Raw genomic sequence first — 24,386 nt, 5'->3', positions numbered from 1 at the left:
ATCCCACTTCTTAACATTCAAACATGCAGATGACATTTTCCAAAAGAGACAGAGGCTGAGGTTTTGCCCTGGGGACAGACAGTGACATCTAAGGCAAAATGATGGAGAGGGCAAATTCAAAGCAAGCATCTGGCCCTAGGATTCCTTGTTCATGCCTCTTTCTTTGGCCAGTTGAATTTTTTCCATATTAAAGCAGTGATGGTGGGAGAGGGGTCTCGGGTGCAGTTTATCATCAGGTACCCAACTCACAGGGAATCTCAGCCCCCATTTAACAGGACAAAAATAGACTTCAGAAAAGGCTAAAAGGAAGGAGATATTTGCAGGAGTGTAGATTGCAAGACGCTGGATTCAGGAGGTAGCAGCTCTTTGCAAATTCATGGAATTCTACTGAATGACCCCAAACACTTGAGCTGGAGTGTGCATTACTGCCTTGTCCTTATTCCAAGGACAAGTCTGAGATTACACTGGGAACCTTTGGGGAAGCACTGCCTTAATTATGTTTAGTGAAATCTGCAATTTTCAGTGGCTGGGATGTTTGCACGCAGTTTTTATGAACATCTGGACTGCCCATCTCTTTTTCAAACAAAGGAAGATGATAATAATGAGGAGGCTCAGAGCCGGGTGCCTGAGAATCAGACTGGAGTTGCAGCTTTCTCCCACAATAAAAAAAATCATTAAAACCCTAAAATGGTATCTTTTGTCCCAGTCAGCCTGAGTCCCTTGCACATGTACCAGTGGAAAACATCGTCTTCCAACTACGTACAGAGCTGATGGAAATTTTGTCATGGCCCAGTGATGCAGAAAGAAACCGGCAGTGAGATTTAACAAGGTCACTTCAAGGCACAGAAACCCCTGTAAAATATGCTCACTGCCCACAACGCATAAAAGAAGAGCCGGAGAGGTGAGGGATAAACCTTTCATTAATGAGAAATGATGATTTATTATTAGTTTCTAAATGAAGGAAATCGTTTTTTAATCAAAATTATTTATAGAGTTAATCCAAAGGCAGTATTTGCTGGCTAGTTCCCTTGTTCACTAGCACAGAAAATAAGGCAAGGAGAAGATGGATGGGGTATGTCCATGGGATTTGAATCAGCTCTGTGCAGGAGGGTCTGTAGTCAAGGATACCTGTGTTATTTATGGCCAAGATTTTCAAAAGGGAATAACTGATCTTGGATCCCTTGGGTTTGGTTGTCCAATGCGTGACCTTAGCAGCAGCTTGAAAAATGGCCTTTGTGAGTCTTCCTTCTCACCACACCTCTTCGTGTATTGTTAAGATTTGTCATTTCTGGTGCTTCACCTGGGGCTGAAGATGAGGACAAGGGATATTGTTTAGTGACGGGGCTGGTAGGTCCTGTTGCTGGTTGAGTTTGATGATCTTGGATGTCTCTTCCACTTGGATGGTTCCACTATTCTATCACTGCTTTCACCATTTAATACTGTTGGGTACAATCTGCATGGTGCTTGACCTGGTGAGGAGCAGCGTGTGGAAGCTCAGGTGACATCCCCTTTCCCTCCAGATTTCACAGAGCATTTAAGAGATTTCATAGAGGATTTAAGGGAATGGGTTTTCCTTCTCTCTGCGTAGGCATTTGGGAATCTGCACGCTGACCCCTCTGGTTCATTCCATCTGTAGCCCTGGGGAGCTCCCGCAGCCACCTGGCAATCCGCTGTGCAGACACGCCATGCTGCAGGCAGCGTACAGCATATGGCAATGCTGTCCTTATCCCAGTGAGGAGTGGGTGCCCATCTGCTGCCCCTCTCCTGGATGTGGCAAAGAGATGCTCGGGTCACCAAAAGGAAGGAAAGCAAACTCTACAGGAGTCGATGCATCCAGCAGAAAAAAAAGAAAAAAAAAAAGATGGGGTTTTGTCGTCCTGAAAGGCTCTCGTTGCTTTAATCCTTCCCACTTTTTGCTAGCAATCTATTATATTGGAAGATAGTTGAGATGCTTGAGGAGTAGGGAAATTATTATACATTAAATATGTAGCTAGTATTATTAGAACAGACTTTGATTAATTTTGCAGCTGACAAAATTACTCCTGCCTGAAAACGGAATCCATTTACTACCCATATGGAAGTAATTGTGTTAATATCAAAGCTGGTTTTAGAATGAAATGGAGAGGGCTCTGCTTCGTGCCTCAGGTGCAAGTAATCAGGGCTGCGCAATGAAGGGCTGAGCACTAATTTGTTGCTGACAGTTTTCCTTCACAGACAGTTGTCACGACTTCAGCAGGGCTATTTGTGGTGCACTTAAGGTGCATTCACAGATATAGATAAGTTCAGGTAAGCTCCTGCCTCTGCCTCACCTTTGATTTGCATGTTGCCTCTGAGCAGCCTAACATTTGTGTTTTTGCCATGCATTTGTACAGCACCAAGCACAGCTGAGCCCTGTTTTCATGGACAGGCTCACTGACCTCGATAACCTTTGACAGCAGAGTTACACGCCTGGACCAGAAATACCTATCAGGCTAATTACCTGAGTCTACAGGAGCAATTTTGAAAAGCACTCGAGCAAGATTAAACGAACAGCTACTGTTAATTAAAAACTATTTGGGGTACAGGTGCTATATAAAGCTCCCAAATGACCCCAGCCCCACAGCTTATTGGTGCATGCAGCCAGATTCTGGACCTCCTCTTTTATCTCTCACTCTCAAAGTTTTCCTCGCCTGCAGCCTGTTTGCTGGAGAGCACTGATTCCCTCCTCCTCAGCTGGAGGTGGGCAGGTCTGACTACAGCAAATACCCAAACACGCCGTGCTCCCCCTCTGCTTCATCAAGCGCTGCTCCTCGGCGTCGGTGGTCACCAGCAGCAAAAAGCTCAGCGAAGGCTGCTCAGAGGGCTGGGGGAAGGGCGGCAGCAGCAGCGAACAAATCGAGCAGCCAAAGAGCCCCGGCGCAGAGAGAGGAGCTAGCAGGGCAGGCAGGCAGGCTGGGTGTTCTGTGCATCCCTTGCATCCCTACCGGAGCTCTCTGCAGCTCTCCTGTATCTCTCGTGAGTGAGCGCAAGTGTCCATCCGTACCCCGGGAAAGAGCATCTTCCTAGCGGGAAGAGCTGAGAAGCGGGGAAAGAATGGGAAGAATATAAATCATCAAATACCCTCCTGAAAAGAGGGAGAGAAAGGAGCCGAGGGGAATGAAGCCGGAGGATCCGGAGACTCGGAGAGGAAAAGTTGCCCCGACGGGAGACGCTGCGTACTAAAGCCCGAGCTCTGCTCCACGATGGGATTTCTCGTGTCTAAGGGAAACCTCCTTCTCCTGCTGTGTGCCAGCATCTTCCCCGGTAAGTTTGAGAAGGCTCTTCTCCCCCTGCTCGGTTCTTTCTCTCTTTTCTCCCTTAGCCATGCTGAGAACACCAATCCCTTTCTGCAAGGAATTTCCCCCACTCCCACACCTCCCTGCCCCGTTGTTACAGGTCCCCTAAATAAATCGCTCAGTGCTTTGCTTCTATTTTTTTCTCCTTGCCCGAACAGCTGGGGAAAGGGTTAAAGCACAGCAGGGAAGGGGACATGGGGAGTGAACATACACAGAGCTCAGCCTCTTGCTGGGTTTTTCTCCCTGGGTGAAGTGTGTTAATGTGTCTCCGGGCGATGGCTGTGGTTCGGGAGAGGGCAGGCAGCGCTCTGCTAATGCTTCCTTTTGTATAATCCAGGGCAGGCTGCGGCTAAGAAAGAGCCGTATTCCACGGGGGACGAGGGGAGAGCCCCCCGCTGCCTCTTCCCACTGCCCTCGCTGGGAGCTGGGATGCAGCCCCAAGGCAACTCCAGAGAACTGAGGATTTAGTTTTTAATTAAACCAACGGGCACCGCTGACGGCTTCGTCAGGGGTCGGGGCTGTTCTTCGCAGCATCCAACTTCTGAAGTCGTTGTTGAGAGAAACCTCACTCGTGTTACCCAGCCTGAGCTCTCCCCCTTTCTCTTCCTTCTGCCGTCGTTTTTGAGGGGCTGCTATGAAGCTTAGTTTGAAGAGCTGAATTTGTCTGTTTTTATTTTTTTAACTGATGCATTTGATGCCAGTTTTCCTGTGCAAATCCAATACACGACCCCAATCCCCCTGCAGTTTTTTTTTTTAATTAAAAATGCTGCTTTTCTTTTTGCCTAGCATCCCCCATTCCTGCCCACGGACTCCTATGCTAGAAGCTTGCCAAGAAGTGGCCACAAAAATGAAAGATTCAGGCGAAAATGGCCTGTGCAGTGGTTTTAAAATGGTTTTAGTGATGCCCCTGATTTCTGCAGACCGATCCTGTTCTTCAATAGAAGCCCTACGGTTTCTATACAGGTGAACTGAGCAAGAAATACACAGCAATCAGTGCCTGGGATGGTAGGGAGGAATGTCACCACGGTGGCGTTACCCCGCTGTGTTCGTGCTTGGGATCATCCTGGGGTCCCCCCAGCAAGGCTTCTGCTCCCCCCCTTTGGCTCAGGGCTGCAGTGCACAGCAAAGCAAATTCACCCTGCCCTGCCCACAGCTTTCGGCCACGTGGAAACGCGAGCCCACGCGGAGGAACGTCTCCTGAAGAAACTCTTCTCCGGTTATAACAAGTGGTCCCGTCCTGTCGCCAACATTTCAGATGTGGTCCTGGTCCGATTTGGCTTGTCCATAGCCCAGCTCATCGATGTTGTAAGTGCACCCTGCCCATGAAGGTTAACAGGGTTGGGGGGGATGCTCCTGGTGAGCGGGGGGGTTTGCAGGCTGATTCAGGGTCAGGGTGGGAAGCCTTTGCTCTCAGTAGGAAAGAGTCACCACACAGCTCTGCTGTGACTTGTATGAGTAGCTGGTCCCCAAACCATATCCTTTATTCTTCACTGACTATAGCCAGAATCCCAAATTCCTCACCAAAAGCCAGTGGGAATGATTACAGCAGAGCAGTGGAGCAACTGGTTTGAGTGCCAAAGCATCCTGGCTAAGGGAAAAACAAGTGGCTGATTATAGTTTAAACCACAATCGTTAGCGCTAATTTGCATGAGCTGATCAGACCGGTGGTTTGTACAGGTAGGTACATCCTGGCCTAAGGAGCTCCCTGCAAATGAAAGTTTTGAAGCATGTTAGCTGTGCAGATACTAAGGAGAAAATTATTCCTGCATGTTTGCTCAGATAGAACTTACATGTTCAAACTGCCTGCGTGGAACAGAGTGATTTGCACTCTGGGCTGATACACACTGAATTGCTATTTAAAGGCTTATCCTCTTGCAGTGTGTTTCCTACAGTCACAAACACAGGTGATTCCCCATAGGCTGATGGAAAGCATACACACACGTTCTGGCTTGTGCACACCTTGCTCCTGTGTGCTTCTTTCAGTCCATTTGCACACAGTGCTTCCCAGGACACTGTGTTGATGTCAAGGCATGTCTCTTGAACAAGCTCTTGCCATGCTTTCAGAAGCTCCCTCCATCAATTTTTGCTGTTTTCTGTGGCAAAGAAAAAGGGAGTGATAATTCAGAGTATGATGCAAATTGGAGACGTTGCTAGTGTAGGATGATCATAGCAGATGACTCTTTTATATCTTATATTTTGAGATAAGGGTTAGAAAATTGGAGGGGAAAAAACTTCTAGAACTTTTCTTGAAGAAGCTGAGATTTCTTAGTATCAAGATCTCATCCATGAATAACTGAAATAGCAGAAGCTATAAGCAGAAATCTGGAATAGTCCTCCATGCCTTTGCTATATGCAGTGCTGCTGGAGCCTGTCCATCTCTTCCTCTTGGACTCCTGCTGAGGTGATCAAAGTCTCTTTCTAAATGACTTTCCAAATGATTGTAGAGTCATCAAGGTTCAAAAAATCTAAGATCTCCAGGTCCAACTCCAACCCACAGCACCATGCCCACTGACCACATCCCTCGGTGCCACAGCTCTGAAACACCTCCAGGGATGATGATCCTGGCACCCCCTGGGCAGCCGTGCCACTGCACCACCATACATTCTGAAAAGAAATTTTTCCTGATAACCATTCTGGTCTCCACCTGGGCTCCTACTAATGTGGTCAAAGTATCTTTCACAATGGTGTGCCATTATGACCTTCATCCTCAATGAATTCTTAAGTATTCAGGTTGAATGTTTCCACTGGTTCATAGAGCCTCGCAGCGTTGTGGCTTCATGAGGAAAAACAGATTTTTACAAGAGAAAGAACACTGGAAGCTGCTACAGTGCTGTGAGAACCAGCCCAAACACAACAGGCAGCCAAGTGCAAGGGTGAGAGGTGGATGGAAAACACAACAAGCCCTCATTGCAGTGCTTCAGACCTTAGATGCAAGGGAAACGAAGCCAAGGCGGGGTGAGAGGAGGAAGTGGAAGACACCGGTTGCAGGAGGGTTGCACGAAACATCAGCTCTGCAGCACAACAGTGATCCTCCATTCTTCTCTCTTTCTGTCAGCCTGTGCAATCCAGAGCTGTTTGCAGTTGCTCATGATGAAGTTGTTCAGTTCTCATCTAAATAATTGATAAGAGTAAAGATGAGACATTAGTGACTGTGGAGGCATGATAGAGATTTCCATTATGCAGCTGCAGAACCACGGAGGGGTGGGATCGATGCACCTGCCTTGTAGAGCTCTTCCCAGGTTCCTGAAGAAAAATTAATCTTTTCAAAGTCATGTTAGTGGTCAGAAGTGCAACTGGCTGGCCTCCCTGTGCTGGGGGATGCAAGAGGAGGGGTCTCATCCCTTCCCACACTGCTGGGGTCAGGGGATGTGGATGTCACCTCTGCCACCGCTGCAGTACTTCGTCTGCCTCTCCCCAGCAGTGGCAGTCCTTGTGCAGCCCCCTGTGTGACTGTTGTTCAGCTCCCAACGACAAGAAGTCTGAAGGAGAAATCAGAGCCGTATTCAAATCCTGGCTCCTGCTGACAAAAGCTGGGAGGGAAAGAAAAATCAATGGGGAACTTGACATCGCCACGTGTCCTCAGCTCACCCGCGTGTTTCAGAGCCTGGAAGAAGGGCAGGGGATCAGGCGTGTGTCTGGGAACAGCCACTGAGAGGCATGCTTGGAGTCCAAACCCATGTCTCTGCATGGTGCTGCGTTCGCCTTGAGAAAAGAGACCAGGCAGAGCAGCTGCACCTTAGCTGCAGAATCCCCTGCTCTGCTCTGTGTGGAAGAAGTGAGCCAGGCAGGCAGCATCGCCTTGCCGCTGTGAGGAACCTGTTGGATAAGAGATGTCCTTCACTTGGGCCAGGAGGACAGCAGAGCCCTCAGGTATAGCCTGGAGGGAGAAAGTAGGCAGGAATTTCCGTGGGAAGATGGTAGCACCTGTGAGGCTGTAATCCCCAGTACAAAGCAGCAGAGTGGTCCAGTCCATTGCCTCACCAGTGGCGATCCTGGTGTCCCATCTGCACCCCAGGAAACAGCTGGATTTTGCCTTTCCTTTGTCACTCATTTGAATGTTCTTTGTGTTCCTTTTTCCTCCACGTGCTGCTGGTGCCCACCTCCTGGATGAAAGTCTCTCTGCTCAAGTGCTACACTTGATGCCGTGGCCACAGAGAGTGGGGAGGCACAGCCATGTGCAGCCTTCTGGCTTTTAATGCTCAGAATTAATCCTGAACTGGCACAAGTGCAAAGTTAATGATGAGCAGTTTGTTTTCAAATGAGCCCTGTCATCCAAGCGGGGTTTGATGCCAGACCAAAGAGAGGGAGAAGAAACGAGCACGCCAATAAGCTCCGAGCTCTCTATAATTCATCCTGCTGATTTACACAGGGCTGGTAACTTGCATGCAAGGCAAGTGGCAAATAGTAATTAATTCCACTAGTAATACTACTTTGCTATTAATTCAGCACTATTTGAAGGTATACGTGTAGTTCTGCTGTCTCATGCTATTTCTAGTTAGAGGTGGGAGAAAGCCTGCCAGTCAACATCATGGGTATGCACTAGACCTAAAGGTTACATGTCATCAGAGTAGCTTGGTTTTGTCCAAGTAAGTCACTCCGTGGTGCTCAAAGTTCATCTATTTTATAGAAAGAGAAATACCACTGAGCTTCATGTTTCCAAAACTGTGCTCACTGATAACGTTGCATGAAAATACTAAATACTATGTGCTGTAGAGCAGAGCATTGCAAGCCATGCACACGTGTGACTGAGCATATACTTACAACAGTCCCTTCCCTCAGTGCTCAGGACAAAGCTGAGCTGAGGAGCGCTTCCTTCCACCTGTCCCCATCATCTGAGACTGAACCCAGGAAAATCCCAGTAAATTCAAGCCAGTCTGCTGGCAGGATTGCTTCGGTGCAGGCTCAGCTGTTGTGTGGTATCAGACAGCTGTGCCCTGTCCCATGCTGAATGAAGGAAACATCTGCTTTTTATTTCCAAGGTTAAACTTTTATTTATTGCGGAATTGGTTTGTAATTACAGAAATCAAGTGCAATGAAGTTACATTTAATTTAATTTACTCCTTGGGCCACTTCATGTGCTCCTGTAACCAACATCTGATCTTGCATTTCAGGATGAGAAGAACCAAATGATGACCACAAATGTGTGGGTGAAGCAGGTGGGTGCACCAAAAGATGTGCTTTTCCCTGTTGCATTTCAGTTTTGCAATCTGAAAACTCCCAGTTCTGTAACCACCTACTTTTTGGCAGGAATGGCATGACTACAAGCTGCGCTGGGACCCCCAGGAGTATGAAAATGTCACATCCATCCGGATCCCCTCAGAGCTCATCTGGAGGCCAGACATTGTCCTCTATAATAAGTGAGTGTGAATGCTGAGTCTGGAAGGCAAACACATCCTTGCCAACTTTCCCTTCCTACAGCATCGAGGAGCTTCTTGCAATTGTCCCTCATTTTGTTCTCTTTCCTAGAGATCTGTGTAGATTCTTATAATATCTGTCCTGGATTCTCACAGTATCTGTCCCAGACATGCCTTAAATGACATGACTAACACTCATCACAGGTTGTTTTGTTTTTTTTTTTTTTGTCCTAATGATTGCTTTCTAGCAGTGAGTAATGTGGGGGATGCCACGTGTTGGAGGGGGAATTAATCTGAGCTGGATCTTTCAGCCCTTGTCAGCATCATTTTACCAAGGAGCTCTCCTTTCTCATTCATCACCATCAACTGGAGAAGCTCATTACCAAGAATGGGTTTAAATAAGGCAAATTAACCAAAAAATGTCAGACTTACTGCAAATTTCAGGCCAGCCCAATGCAATTCTAGAATTATTCCTAAATAGGTATTTGTTCCTGATCCCCAAAGCTTGTAAGCTTTCTCTCACTTGCACACCTTGCAGGCAGGGAGTAGGTGGTGCTTTTCTTTCTTTTCTTCAGAGACTGTTGATACTCATAGACAGAGTTCCCAAGTGCCAAGGCTGTTTTCTCCTTTGCTTGTCGTACCAGAGCTCTCTGGTCTCTTTGGATGCTCCCTCCCCACACAGGCTCCAGAGAAAATATTTCTGCAAGCATCAAACAAATCCATCCTTGTATGTGGCTTGCACTCAGAGAAAACACACCAAATAGAAGCCAGGCTCATTTCTAAAGAAGAGTTGCCTGGTTCTAGTTCGATATAATTTTGTTTTGTTTTTCAAAGACACGACTTATGGAAAAATTTCTGGAGGATTGTGAGCTTTGAAGACTATTGAAATTGTCACCTTTCCCGTTAGCTTATCCCTGATCCTCAGTGGCATGGAGTGTTGCTGTCACGCCAGTAGCAAAGCTCCTCAGCAGCCCCAGTCTGATAACAGCAGCTATTCCAAAATGTCCTTCCTGTCCTCTTCTGGGCTGCAACACTTGGAGATTTTCCTGCTTCAGTGCTTGGCTCAATGAGGTCTGACCCAGCCACCAAAGCTCTCCTTTTACCCATACTTATAGTTCATAATCATGCATTCTCCTGATGGTTATCATGAGTCCATCATGCATTTTTAATTGGTTACTTTAGCCATGAATTAAACATGCCTGTAGGCGCCAACCATTAGCCAGTCAGCAGTGGCTTTCCATTAATTCTCTCTTTATCTCTATACTTGCCCATGCTCTTTCATATAGTGTCAGGCATGTTCTTGTGTAGACTGCTGTCTGTCTGTCCTGGCTGCACTTGTCTATCTGATTTCTTACTAAATCCATCTGTAGCTGCACTCATTATCTTAATTGCACCACTCTGACAATGAAGTTTCATGATATTTATAGGGATTGCAGGACAAGGCAATGCAAAACACACAGCATGAGGGGGCATCAGCAGGAGTCTCTCCTCAACAGTTCAACAACTGTTTAATTCCAGCATGTTTCTTTTCTGGAATGTTTCAGCTAGGAATGTCTCAGGAAAGTTTAGAAATGATAGTGAATACTCATGGGTGATATAAATAAGGATTCCCTCTCATACTTTATACATATTGTTTAGGGGGAACTTAAACTACATACTGATAACTCTGGGTCTCTAACACCAAGAGAATTGTGTGCAGGGACCTTAATGGAAGAGGGTGAGTGGCCATGTTGGCCTTGCACTGTTTGAGCTTTTTAATGCGAGTTGTTCAGTGGTTAGCACATGCTCCGGTGGAATTATGGTGTTTCTGTTTGGGATGAATATCCTTTGGAAAAGAAACTTTCAGGACAGCAGATTACACAGGGCTTTTCCTGTTTCCATCCTGAGGAGAGTATAGAAATGGTAACACTTAAATTGATTTCAAGTTTACATCATTAAGGAAACGTAATGCTTTGTTGTGAGTTATTCTCATATCTAAGCTCATTATTGTCCAAAACTTCCATTTATCCACTCCAGAGGCCCAAATTAAATGAGTAAACTTGGATGGTTGGGCCTCAAGAACCTTTGTAGTTATAAACATTCACAATGAATCTAAAAGCAAATTAATATTCTACAGGGAAATGAATATGTTGTTGGGTTTTCAGGCTTGATGAGATAAATTCTAAGACTCTGTAAATAGTTTTTGCTAGACATGACAAAACATACGTATAACAGAGGAATATGAGTTAATAGGGAACTGTCAAAGCTTCTCTTCTCTGCCAAGAAGGCCAGCTGTTCTGTATGAGTCTCTAAAGGCTCTTCAGATGCCACCAAATCATTTGTAAGCGAATTATCTAATTCTCTGCATTGACTTATTTTCCCATTCATGAATGGAGTTTCTGCACATTTTAGTTTTCCTTTGTGCATTTAAAGTGGAAAAAAAATACATATTATTTTTGTCAGTCTAATCAAGGTATAAGCCTGTAGGACTGCATTTTAATGTTTTCACTGCTCCACTGCTGTGTTGTGTGGTTTGGATCCAGCGCATCGCTGAAACTCCACGGAACAGAAAATTTGCAGCCAGTTGGTCCGGTTGCTAAAGAGGAATGCAAGAACCTTGAGACTAATGGTTGGGCAGAGGACTTGAAATGTGAGCTTTGCTGGCTAACTTTGAACTAGATGTTTGAGATAGCATTGCAGCATTTCTCATCCCTGCTGAGTGTAAAACCTGGGGAAAGGCTATTGGAAACATTCTGACTTCATAATTTACTTTTTCTCAATGCTTTCTGGAGTTGGCTCTTCCAAAAGGAAATCCCTGCCTTTTAGTAACAAAAAGTGAATAAAAGATTCCTCATGCTTGAAGGGAATTCAAATAATACAATTTCAGTAATTAGGAGGAGGACATATCTTGAGGAAATTCACCCAGTGATAATTTGGACACAAAGGATTGCTGGGCTGGATTAGAAGTTCATCTGGCAGGCAGCTTTTGAAAATCTTGAGGAAGCAGAGAGTTCTTTGAACTATACTACAATGGCTTGTTCTTTTGAACTGTATGATGATGTTTGCAACCAGTGAAGCTTACGGAATAACACTGGTTTTCTGAGTCATTCCAAACCTGTTTGGAAGAGAAATGCCAAAAGATGCCTTAGTCTAACCTTAAAAATGTTGGAAACATTCTTGACATTTCTCTTCATCTGTGTGCATACTCAGATCTTGTCATTTTGCACCAGACTGTAGTTTTAAGTTGTAACTGCTGCTTCACATTTAAGCTTTCCTGATTCTTCTGGGAATGCAGTATATTTTTAGGGAGGAATTATCTTTTCAGATGCTTTTGAGTATTACAAGAACCGATGGAAACCTCTAAGAGGGAACTCTCTCCTGGGCTGTAGCTGAGTTAGCATTCGAGGCCTTTTCATAACATCAGGACAGAGTTTACCTTCGTAGTGCTGATGAGGATTCTTGGCAAAGTAAAGAGTAAAATGCCCAAATTCTCAGTACTGTGGCAATCTTCTGAGAAAGCTGTGCTTATTTCATCAGTGCAGCACAGCCACATCTGAGACAGATGTTTCTTTTACTGAGCAGTTCTGGAGATTTCTGCTACCCGTGATTTCTCAACATCTGAAGTAAGCAAATGCTGGGATGGAACCTGAAATCAACGCCCAAACTCTACATCGACAGAACTGTTTTGTACTCAAGTTGCCAATAACCTGTAGGTACTCCAAACCCAGCAGGAGAAGGTCCTGACTGCCCTCTTGTAGCTGACCGCTTTGAGCAAGGAATTTGCACTAGATCATCTCCAGAGGTCCTTTTAGGTCCTTTTCAACCTCTGAATTCCTGGTGATCATTTCAGTAATACAAAGTAATTACTGAACAAAAGATGACTTGATTTGCCCTTGGAGAGTGCTTTAATCTGAACGATACAGATGCATCTCTTTAATATCTACGAAAAGGGCACAGGGTGGGTTGTTTAATGGGCTCCTCAAACCCCATTTTGCCTTGGTTCCTGTTGCTGGGTGACAAATGCTTTAAACGAGGGCATTCTAACTACATCCATACATGTGTATAGCTAATTTTCAAGCTTTTAAAGCTGTGTTTGGATTTAAATGGTATCATCAGAAATTAAAATAAGCGTGCGCCTCATTTACATGCATTCTGAAAACATTCCATTTTGTGAGATGATCCATCCCCAACTGCAGGCAAAACAGAAATGGGCAAAAAATTCTCCATCAGCAGAGCTTTTTAATGAAACACGGTTGATGGCTGCCAGCGAAACAATGCCACCCTCTAACCCTTAGGAATGTATAAGGTTTTAGAAGAACTGCCTGCATCCTAGAACTGAGGAATCAAAGGCTGCAGAATGCAGCAGCACTACTGCCATCAGAAAAGGAATGAGAAACTGTCTTTATTAGTGTGCACAGTTGTGTTTGACATGAAAATATAAGAGCTCTGGCACTTTATTACTGACAGATTTTTTAGAGCTGTCAGGTTGGAGCAATCAGGAGAGCCTGTCTATCTTAATTCTCAACTTCTCGTTGTGATATTTACCTTTCACTCGCTCCTGCTTCCAAATGGTTTTTCAACACAACTGTCGTAACACAGTGGTTGAGACTCAATGAAGTGAAATTGTGCTACCACTGTGAGGCAGGGACTGCTGATTTTCCCTGCCGATTTCCCCCCCTGCCTGCCTAAGGTCTCCATCGTGTTACGTAGTGATTGTTGGCACAACTTGACCAAGAATGGATTCTCCCATAGGAAAGCTTTCCATGAGAAAAGTTTTCCCCAATCTCATAACTGCAGGCTTTATTTACAAACCATCTTCTCAGCTTGACACTTTGGAGAAGACAGGAGAAAGGCTTTTTTTGAGGACTGTCAACAGCCTGGTGATCTTTTTTGCTTCTTTTCTCATGTCAAGATGAGCAGAATGAAAGCCTTACCCAGAATGAAAGCCTTTTTCCAGCTTCACCCTACATCGGCAGCATGCCAGCTAGCGTGGTTTCCAAGTCAGTGAGCATATGCTTGAGGGTCCAGTGTGGGTGGGAAACCTGGGAAAATAGGCAAATATATACATATATATATATGCACAATGGGCTAAGGCAACAGCTAATACTATCTTTGCACAACATAACTGGCTTAGATCCCATCTGCGCACAGTATCGAGGATAATTTAGCCTGCTTAAAAATTGCTCAGACATCTCTATGTTAAACTGCAGTGAGAAGTTCAAGTACATGCTGTAAAACCCATCCAAAGTCGAGAATTACTTTATAGCCTTGTTAGGTTGCTGGGGGAAGAGCAGGAAGATGCCAGGATGTTTTAAGTCTCCTCAGAGTCATTAGATAACCCCCAGGTGCAAGAAACAACTCTGCTGTTGGATTCATGCCTGCCATGGCACTGCATCAACATCTGCCTTGGAAGATAAAGCTGCAGCTATCTGTAAGTGTGTGAGCTGGAGAGGACCGGGGCTGAGGCTGGGTTTCTTGGGCATGCAATTCAAATGTCTTTCTAATCAAAGAAACAGATCAGTTACTGAAATAATTGATGTGCAAGGCATGCAGCATCACTCTAGTTGCATCTACGCTTTCAGAAGGGAAATGCATGCAGGGAGGCATAGGAAGTTGACAAAACTGCCAGACAGGACAGTTTTGAGAAAGAAATACTGTTGTCTGTGAAAATAATACCTATGAGAATTGTTGTCCCTTAGTGTGAGAGTTTCATGCCATTTAGCAGCAGCATTAAATAGCAAAACCACAGCTGTGTTGTTTGCCCAGCCAATTACACATCATTCTACCTGAGAAAGGAAACACTGGTGGATGTTCATTATCTCTTTGCTGCAGTACCAGTCCAATTATAAACATATTGTTCCATTAATGAACAATTTAATCAGGCCTCTAAGGTATCATTATATGCAGAATTGGATTCCAAATTCTTATTGAGATTTAGAAAGAAAACCACCAAGAAGAGCAAATGCTGGAGCATCACTTGCTCTGCATGTTTCATGTCTCAATCTGGCTTCACAGGACAGACAAAACCCAGGAGAAAACTAGATGGTTTTCATCCAGAGAAAGAAGTTCATGAGTGTAAATTAGACATGAAAAAGAAAAGTCAAGAAAAGAAATGCGTGATACAGTGGTAATGCTCTTATTCATTTGTGTTAGAGAGAAAGGTACAGGTGTTTTTGCCTTGATCCTTTGGGGAGAGCAGTCTGGGTTTGTATGTATTTTTAGCTTTCTTGTCTTAGAAAGAAACTTTAGCTTTTCCAAAACTTGCCACAAAGTGTAAAGACTTTTCATTATTGAAGCAAGAATTTAACTAAAAAGCCCAGTTCACCACCACAGAATAAGTATCGGGTGTCCAGGTTGTGACTTTCCAAAGACATTAGCTTTATAAGGCTTTCTGATTGAAAATCCTGGGTTGTTATTTAAGTATCTGATGTCAGCACACAGCCCCCAACTGAGAGTCCCTGTAAAAGACACTGTAAATAATTCCCATACTTGGAAATTAAGACTCTAACTGTTATTACTCCTATTAATAGGATGTTCTAACTGTTTTTTGTGTAAGAGACTGACTGGTTACCCAACAGTGTTCACTTACAGTGGCTGTCACAACTCTGTAGAGCTCAGAGCCACACTGGCTGGTTCTTCCTACCTCTCTAAAGCAGAGCAAAATCAACCCTTTCCAGGGCATTTTCCTCTTCCAGGGGATCTTGTGTGCGTTTAGCTCCATGGCATGGCTCATACGTGTTGAGGTTTGACATTTGCATTCAAATCCAGTGCTTGCATAAGCCAATAGAGTTCAAAATCTGGGTAGGGTGGATGGTGTACATCTTGCATCTCTGAGGTGCCCTGAGTGCATCTTTGGAAGCCAAGCAGTAAATATCCTATTTCTTTAGTAATTAGATAAGTTTCGAAGAACTTCAGTCTCTTTTATCTTCTCTTTCTCCCCAGCGCTGATGGTGACTTTGCAGTCACCCACCTGACCAAAGCCCACCTCTTCTATGATGGGAGAATTAAATGGATGCCACCTGCCATCTATAAAAGCTCCTGCAGCATCGATGTTACCTTCTTTCCCTTTGATCAGCAAAACTGTAAAATGAAATTTGGCTCTTGGACATATGACAAAGCTAAGATAGACTTGGTGAGCATGCACAGCCACGTGGACCAACTGGACTACTGGGAAAGCGGGGAGTGGGTCATCATCAATGCTGTGGGCAATTACAACAGCAAGAAATATGAATGCTGCACAGAGATCTACCCTGATATAACTTACTCTTTCATTATCCGGAGGCTGCCACTGTTCTACACAATCAATTTGATCATTCCCTGCCTGCTTATCTCCTGCCTGACCGTCCTGGTCTTCTACTTGCCCTCTGAGTGTGGAGAGAAGATAACCTTGTGCATCTCTGTGCTGCTGTCCCTCACGGTGTTCCTGCTGCTCATCACAGAGATCATCCCTTCTACCTCCCTGGTCATCCCCCTGATAGGAGAGTATCTGCTCTTCACCATGATATTTGTCACCTTGTCTATCATCATCACTGTCTTTGTGCTCAACGTGCACCACCGTTCCCCACGTACCCACACGATGCCTGACTGGGTGAGGAGGGTCTTCCTTGACATAGTCCCACGTCTCCTCTTCATGAAGCGGCCCTCCACAGTGAAGGACAATTGCAAGAAGCTTATCGAATCTATGCACAAAATAACCAACTCACCAAGGCTTTGGTCCGAGGCCGACATGGAGCCCAACTTCACTACCTCATCCTCCCCCAGCCCCCAGAGTAATGAACCTTCACCCACATCATCCTTCTGTGCCCACCTTGAGGAGCCGGCCAAGCCCCAGCCTATGTGTAAATCCCCTTCTGGACAGTACTCAATGCTGCACCCTGAGCCCCCACAGGTGACGTGCTCCTCTCCGCAGTCCTCCTGCCTCCCCCTGAGTGACACCCAGACCACATCCATCTCCAAAGGCAGATCGCTCAGTGTTCAGCAGATGTACAGCCCCAATAAGACAGAGGAAGGGAACATCCGCTGTAGGTCCCGCAGCATCCAGTACTGTTACCTGCAGGAGGACTCTTCCCAGACCAATGGCCACTCCAGTGCCTCTCCAGCATCGCAGCGCTGCCACCTCAATGAAGAGCAACCCCAGCACAAGCCCCACCAGTGCAAGTGTAAGTGCAAAAAGGGAGAGGCAGCTGGCACACCGACTCAAGGAAGCAAGAGTCACAGCAACAAAGGAGAACACCTCGTGCTGATGTCCCCAGCCCTGAAGCTGGCAGTGGAAGGGGTCCACTATATTGCAGACCACCTGCGAGCAGAAGATGCAGATTTCTCGGTAAGTATGTGAACTTGGCCTCCTTGGGTAAGCTGAAAATAATCTGAAAGAAACCTCTTTCTCTGAAAGAAACGTGAGGACTATCAGAGTGTATTCATCATTGTGGGTCCTGGACACATTGGCACTATGGATAGAATCACAGAATTATAGAATCATTAAGTTTGGAAGAGCTCACTAGGATCGTCTGATCCAACCATCAACCTGTCCCCTTTATGCCCACAATGCCATGACCCTGGATACAGCTAGAGAGCTTATCCCTGGGTTCTTGTCAGGCAAGGGTCTGGCACAACCGGGGCATGTTCAGGGCTGCTCTCAAACAATAGGGTTCTATAGCAGAAAAGTGGAGTTGTTGGTCAAGTAGGACCAGTTGTAGAAGAGAACAGTCATCTTCCCCTGAATTCTTTTCAAATTTTGGGGTGGGCATAAGGGTACTTAATTTATTTTGTTTCTTAGGGGATCAAAATATAGCTAGAAAAAAAGAGAAATTCTTTGGTATTTCAAAACTGAACCATTTCAAAACACCTTTAATTGCAGCTAAGGAAGTGATTTTAATTGAGGTTAGAGGGCACCTTGCAGTAGTGTTTCTGCCTTTGCCTGGTATGGGAAACAGCCAGAGAAGGAGCCAGCGTGATTTGTTGTTGTCCCATTCCTGAGAACAGTATCAGCAAGTGCACTTTGACGTTGGTTGCCCCAGCGTTGCCCTAACATCCCTGCTTTGGTAGTTCAGCAGTTCGCAGCACTGCTCTTTGCACAAGGGATCACATCATGGCTCTGAATTGTGCCTTCAGTTTTCTGCAGATAAAAGCCAAAAATTTTATTTTATAATGAGGTAGCACAGAAACAGAATCCTGCCAGGAAGCATCTTGACCCTTCCTGGGCTACAATTGTGAAAGAAAATAGAAAAGCAGTCATCTTTGTGGGAACACAGCAGAACTCTTTATAGCGAAGCCTCTGACGGACAGGGAATTTGCACTGTGATTTCTCTTCAGCACTGACTGGTTGCTGAGCCTGGGAAGGCAAATTCCTGAAATAGGCTGTGGCTGTGGGAAGTGTGCTGTAGTGTGGGGATGCTGCAGGGTATGTTTAGCCATATGTGACGCCATTCCTCGTTAGTGGACTTCCAGTGGAGCACCACTTGGCTCAGTCTGCGGGAAGGTGGGTGGACAGACTGACAGACAGACACTGCTTACTCTGAAGGGGTAAAGATGGCTACAAATAGAGAGAGAAAGTAGAGGCTGAAAGGTTTTTTTTTTTAGTGGAGATGGTGATGCACATACAAATGCCACATCCTTTTATATCTCATAGCTCTTCCCTTACAATACTATGGTTACAGTACGCCAGCTAATTATGGTCACAGACACAAGCTTCTTGCTAAAGAAAACGGGATCTAGTTTTTCTTAGAGGTATCAGTCAGCAAAGATACCTTTCTGACAGTTCTTACAGTTCGATTGTCACCAGATTTACAGTCAAAGGAAGTCATAGTGCTTTTAGGCAAGACTTCCTGGGCTTGAAGAGTATATTTGCATTTTTCATAGCACAGAGCACTTAGCAGCAGCAACAAAGGATTAAGTGCTACTGTCCATTTATGTGCTCTTTGGTACCACAGTTTTAGAGGCCTCTGTTCTTTAATGTATTTCACTTCACAACATCCCTTTCAGGAAGCAGCTGTTTATTCCTCATTTTGAGGAGTGACAGCCAAAGCACAGAGATGAATTGACCTGTACAAGGTCGCAGAACAAATCTGTGACAAAGAAGGCTGTGAACCCTCACCTTCATTAGCTGACAGCTCAGCTCTCTTTCCTGGGCTAAAACATTTCACCATCACATTAAGACTGTGGGAATTAAACTCTGCTCTCTCCAGCTAATAATAATCATGAATAAGCCCATGGAAGTCAATTGATTTTAACTCACATATCTCCCCATGGTGCAAATGAAAAAAATATTACATCAATAATGCCTATTTCAACTGATTCTCTCCCTGCTAAGCTTGTTGATGTCAACAAGAAGTGAGTCAACGAATACCTGTTGTTTCTTCTTAATCCATCGCAATCCATCACATCTTTCTTCAAGAAAGAACTGGAACAGGTTGCCCAAGGAGGTTGTGGATGCCCCATCCCTGCAGGCATTCAAGGCCAAACTGGATGTGGCTCTGGGCAGCCTGGTCTGGTGGTTGGCGACCCTGCGCATAGCAGGGGATTGAAACTCAATGATCATTGTGGTCCTTTTCAACCCAGGCCGTTCTATGGTTCAAAATGAACTTTCTTCTTCCACTCTCTGCTACTCTTCTCTCTCTGCGTTTCCCTCTTGAAATGAAACAATTATCCCAAAGAGGAATATATTTAGAACACTAAACATTAAAAGCAGAAGAAAAGGAAGAATTATTTGGGGTCTAAACAGCCCTCCATGGTGAGCAAAGACACCACGTGCACATCCAGCAGTGAGTGGAGACTGTCAGTGCACCAGGCTTCCTGGTATTGAAAATAACTGTAAGGAACAGAGCTGATCTAATAAAATGAGAATTTACTACAGAAAAAAATATATTGGTACTCAGAAATTTGCTTTCATCTTAAAATCAAACTGTGGCATTTCTACCAGGGGTGGAAGCCTCCCCCAAACCCATCAGCAGACAGCTCTGTGCAGCAGCAGCCCCTGGGACACAGCTTATTGCCTCTCAGGTCATATTTTCTGAGCCACGGACCTTTGCAGGATGGGAACAAAGCTTCTTTTAAACTTCCTTATTTTTCTAAAGCACCATTGCCACAGGGGCAGTGTTTCTAAATTAAAACTAAATAGTTCATTTAATTAAGTGCTTCAGCAAAGAGAAAATGGGAAATGCAAGAGGGCAGTTGTTTGCTACACAAACTTATCTGTGACCAAACCAGCACAACAAGACACTGGGGAAAATGCAAGACTGAATTGTCCCAGTGTATGATAGGAATGCCATTAGAAATTAATTACAGGCTGAGAAGTAAAACGAGCTGCACGTCACACACCAGTCAAAATAACGAGACACCGACAGCACCTTCTGCAAAGCTTCATTGTCCTCGTGACAGTGTGCATCTCAGGGCTACTCTAATAAGAAGCCCATGAAGACAGCTTAAAAAATAAAATGGGAGAGAGAAAATAGCTGAGGGGGAGGGAACATGGGATAATCTCACTGGTTTATTTTTAACAAAGTACAATAAAACCACTCGGGACTCCTCTAATCTGTGTGACAGGCTCTGGCTCCTGAGCATCAGATGGCACTTGGAGGTCCCCAAGGCACCTCCAACCCCAGCCCTGGGGCTGATGCCCTGTTCTGCTGCTGGGATGGACCAGAGAAGTGCCAGAGAGCCCCTGACCGTGCAGGAATTTGGGGGTGCACAAATCAGCTGTTTGCAGCCCCTGATCCTTTTCCGAAAAGAGTTTTGAGTCAGCCTCTTAAAAACTAATCAGGACGCAGCTCAGAAGTTGGGGCAGCAGATGCTGCATGGATCTGTCAGACAGGCCTCTGCGGATCGTGCTCTACGTGAGATGCTGGAGAGTTTCAATCATGGGGAAATGCTACAGAGCAGTCAGGAAACAAAACAAAACCCCAAACCATTTGCTTTTCCTCCTCCTCCCCCCCTTTTTTTTCCTCTTCTCTCTCAATATTTTCTGATTTCACCCTTCTGTGCTCTTGCTCTGAAGCTGGATATTGATTTTGCAAACATCCAATGTGCTCCCAGCCATCATTTTCAAGTTGGGCTGACTATTTATGAATAATCCATTTTGTCTGGAAGGAAATTTCAGCTGAACTTCTCAAGCTGTTCCTCTTCTCCCATTCCCCCTTTCTTTTCTCCAGGAGAAACTCATCTCATTCATTTCTTGCATTCAGGTGGTCTACCACTCACTTCTCCTAAGCATAAAGACTCAACAAACCCTTATATTGCCATAATGGGGAAGCATTTATCTCAATCAACCTTTCCAGATTGACATCAGATGGAGAATTTCAGTTTTTCTTTACACATTGCCTCTTCATGAGATGCTAAACCTCTAAATACAGTCATCCTGAGCTTGCAAGCGGCCTTCTCACCAGGAATTCTAAGCTTCAGAGACTCGCTCCAACTCTCAACAAATAATGAATAGATCAGAAAACCTGCATGGCAAAAGGGGGCTATCCACAGCGACTTCATCCTTGATACGAGAGAATAGTGTTTGATTTCAAGTGTTATTATTTCTTTTACTCACCAATGATAGATCGATCATTTCCTCCAAGAAAGTAAGCAGCTTCAGCAAAAGCCAATATTTAATTTTATTTTTTTAACCTGGCTGTTGAATAATAAAATCCTCTGTTTGCACCCACTGGGAAAGCAGCCCCAGCAAAGCACAACTTCAGCTTTGCTGCCTCCTACTCCATGCTCCTGATTTGCTGCAGTCACGAGCACAGAAGAGGCAGAAGCAAGCTCCTGCTAAGATGTTTTCCCTAAGGATCAGGGCAGCCTGCCAGATTTCAGCCCGAAGTGCAAGGTGACATCAGGGCTATTAATCATCAAGTGGTATATTGTAGAGAATTATAATGGGTGCAGCCGCATCAAATAAAGCTTCACCATCTGATCAGTCCTCTTCCTGGGAAAGAAATTAATAACAGCAATGTAATAAAAGAGGTTTTCATATGTATGTGGTTTTTTACTTGATGAAATAGCCATTTACAGCAGGTCTTGCCTGATGGTGCTAATAAGAACTAGACTTCCCCAGAGAGGAATTGCTGGAAAATCATCCCACAGCAAGACAAAAGTGGAGAAAAAGCAGGATGAGGCAAACCACTTCTTTTATTTGCTGGTTCGTTTTCACTGCTCACTCAGCCAAAGCTGTAATTCCCTTCACAGAATGCATTCGGCTTCATTAATCTGTAAACAAGTCTGTTTACCAGCACAAAGAAACAAGCAATTTCTTTCCCCCTTCAACTTGAATCTCAGTCTCATTTACACACCCTGTTACAGCTGTGGCTCATGGAAACTGGGATCGTGAGTGTGCATACACACTTAATTATCCACAGACATATCATCCCTGGGGAGCTGTGACAGGGTTTGTGATTGGGGATGTCTCCCATGCAAGTAATACGAGTAAAAATTGCCATCGTACTCCACCACTTTTTGTAAGCAAGACCCTTCCCTTTCTCCCTACTTAAGGACTTAAAATACTGTATTTAGAATAAAGCACAAATAGTCTTCATGCATTTTAATCTCAATTAAGCATTAATAACTGGCCTTACATCTCTGTGTTGCCAGGTGAAGGAAGACTGGAAGTACGTAGCGATGGTCATTGACCGGATCTTCCTCTGGATGTTCATCATTGTGTGTTTGCTGGGGACCGTTGGGCTCTTCCTCCCACCGTGGCTGGCAGGAATGATCTAAGCACAGCTACAGAATGAGGAAATACATCCTGCCCTGTGGGTCTTAGTTCACCTGGAAGGAGATGAGCAGAGAAATGGAGCCGGCCCTTTGAATTATTCACTGCGTGTCCGCGCATGAGTTGTTCCACAGCACACTGGGAACACGTTCTGAAGTCACATCATTTTGCCAAGCCATTTTCATGTCCTCCATCTATTTTAGGGGAAAAGTTCTCATTAAAGTTTGTACATAGCATGGTGCCATTCACTGGCATATACTCAGCAGTGTAAGGCCATGAGCTTGCCCCCTAAAGCAGCACATGCAGAGGCTTTGCGTATACAAACCAGCAAATTTGCTCCGCTCGTCATCAGAGGTCTCCGTGTGCCTGTGTAACCTTGCCCTGTCCAGCTGAAGTGGATTGGGGTTGCTTGCCCCTGTATGAGTCATTTTATAAATAAAGTTCCAGCTTTGGGGTACCCGTGCTGGATGTGTCTGTACCATATGGGAGGGGCTGAAGGAAGCAGCTCAGTCTCACTAGGGACAACTGGCAACGTTAGCCCACCAAAACACAGTGCTTGTAGTTTTCATATTGACAGAGGTTTCTTTGGCCAAGACCCTTCAGAAGTCACGGAGATGAGGGACATCATCTCTCAGTGAGGCTCAGACAAAGCAAGGGAGATTTGCATCTTCCTCTGCAGCTCTTTCCCATGCTGCAAGTCTCCCCTCCATGCCTGCCATTTCCCTGATTGGCTGGAAGAAGTTACTTAATGAGCATCAGGTGCTGAACTCGCACAAATAGATCACCTTGTTCACTGGTGCTTCAGCAGCCTTGTTTTTCTCAGCTTTCTCATAGCCCATTCAGCTCAGCATCCCCTCTGTTTGGCACTTAGAAATGCACAGCTCCCATTTCCACTGCTGGCTGCCAGCTGGGAAAAGCACAGCAGCACTCAGTGCCACATCTCCCTGTTTGCTTCCACAGGCAGAAGGGCTTACAAACAGCTTACCAAACTGCACGAGGAACAGCAGATACAGCCCAAAAACACAGCCTTTGCATGAGACTGCATGGCTGTGTGACTCAGAACCCAGGCGTCCCCCTGCAGCCCACATTGCAGTCAGTGCACACGAACCCTTTGGGCTGCAGGGAATTTGCTTCCCAGCAGCTCTAGCAGCCCCAGCTTTGGTGGATGCACAGCTCACACCCAGAGCTGTATGAGCTTGAGAGGCTTACTCACATCCAGAGTGCTAGGAGTTGCTGATGACAGCAGTGCTGGGCTGGGGACCTGACCTGGTAGGTGGCAGTCAGCCCAAAGATGGGGTTGGAACCTGGAGGTCTTTAGGGTCCCTTCCAACCCAATCATTCTATGGTTCAGTGATACTGCACTCAGTTCAGGAAGGACAGCAAATCTTGTAAACCTATATATCCCTGGATGCAATCAAGGCCAGGTTGGATGTGGCTCTGAGCAGCCTGGTCTAGTGGCTAGTGACCCTGCCCAAGGCAGGGGGGTTGAAACGAGATGATCAGTATGGTCCTTTTCAACACAGGCCATTCTGTGATACTATGATACCAGCTCCAGTTCATAATGTCTACTAATTACAATTCGTTCTTTGTACTGTTTTTATAAAAAAGGTGAGGGCTTCAATATTCTGTGCACCATGCATCCTAATATATGGACATTAGTTATACCAGAGAGAAATATTTTCATTCTACTTATAATTGCAAGAATTGCAATAACTGTTGGCACACTCAGTATTGAGTCTAAAGACTGAAAACAAAGAATTTTCACATTTTATCTATCTTGGAAGGACTGGAGTTGAACCATTTCAAAAACAGTACATCAAAATTCGAGGACAAGATAAAATCAAAGCAGTGATCACCCTGGTTGGCCAATGCCATCAATCCCACCTGCTTTTCCTCTTGTCACAGCCTTGGCCATGTGCCCTCCATCCATGCAGCTGGCAGAAACTGCAGTCCTGGCATGGTGCTGCAGCCAGGGAGTTGATGGCTCTTTGCTTGTTTTCAGAATAGAGACTCACTCTTTAGAGATGCTAATTTATCCTTTTTCAC

The 24,386-nt window shown here is 45.2% G+C and overlaps 1 protein-coding gene across 1 annotated transcript; it reads left to right on the top strand.

The window, feature by feature from the left end:
• Positions 1-2,729: 2,729 nt before the first annotated feature.
• Positions 2,730-22,803, top strand: CHRNA4 (cholinergic receptor nicotinic alpha 4 subunit). The gene is made up of 6 exons (XM_003212038.5): positions 2,730-3,282; positions 4,468-4,619; positions 8,426-8,470; positions 8,562-8,671; positions 15,590-16,970; positions 22,220-22,803. Exons 1-6 carry the CDS (start codon positions 3,222-3,224, stop codon positions 22,343-22,345), a joined length of 1,875 nt encoding a protein of 624 aa, XP_003212086.2. The 5' UTR covers positions 2,730-3,221; the 3' UTR covers positions 22,346-22,803.
• The last annotated feature ends 1,583 nt before the right edge of the window (positions 22,804-24,386 follow it).

The sequence above is a fragment of the Meleagris gallopavo genome, chromosome 22 (genome assembly GCF_905368555.1).
Source record: "Meleagris gallopavo chromosome 22, MGAL_WU_HG_1.1, whole genome shotgun sequence".
Classification (NCBI taxonomy): Eukaryota; Metazoa; Chordata; class Aves; order Galliformes; family Phasianidae; genus Meleagris; species Meleagris gallopavo.
This window is presented reverse-complemented; position numbering and strand designations above follow the sequence as displayed.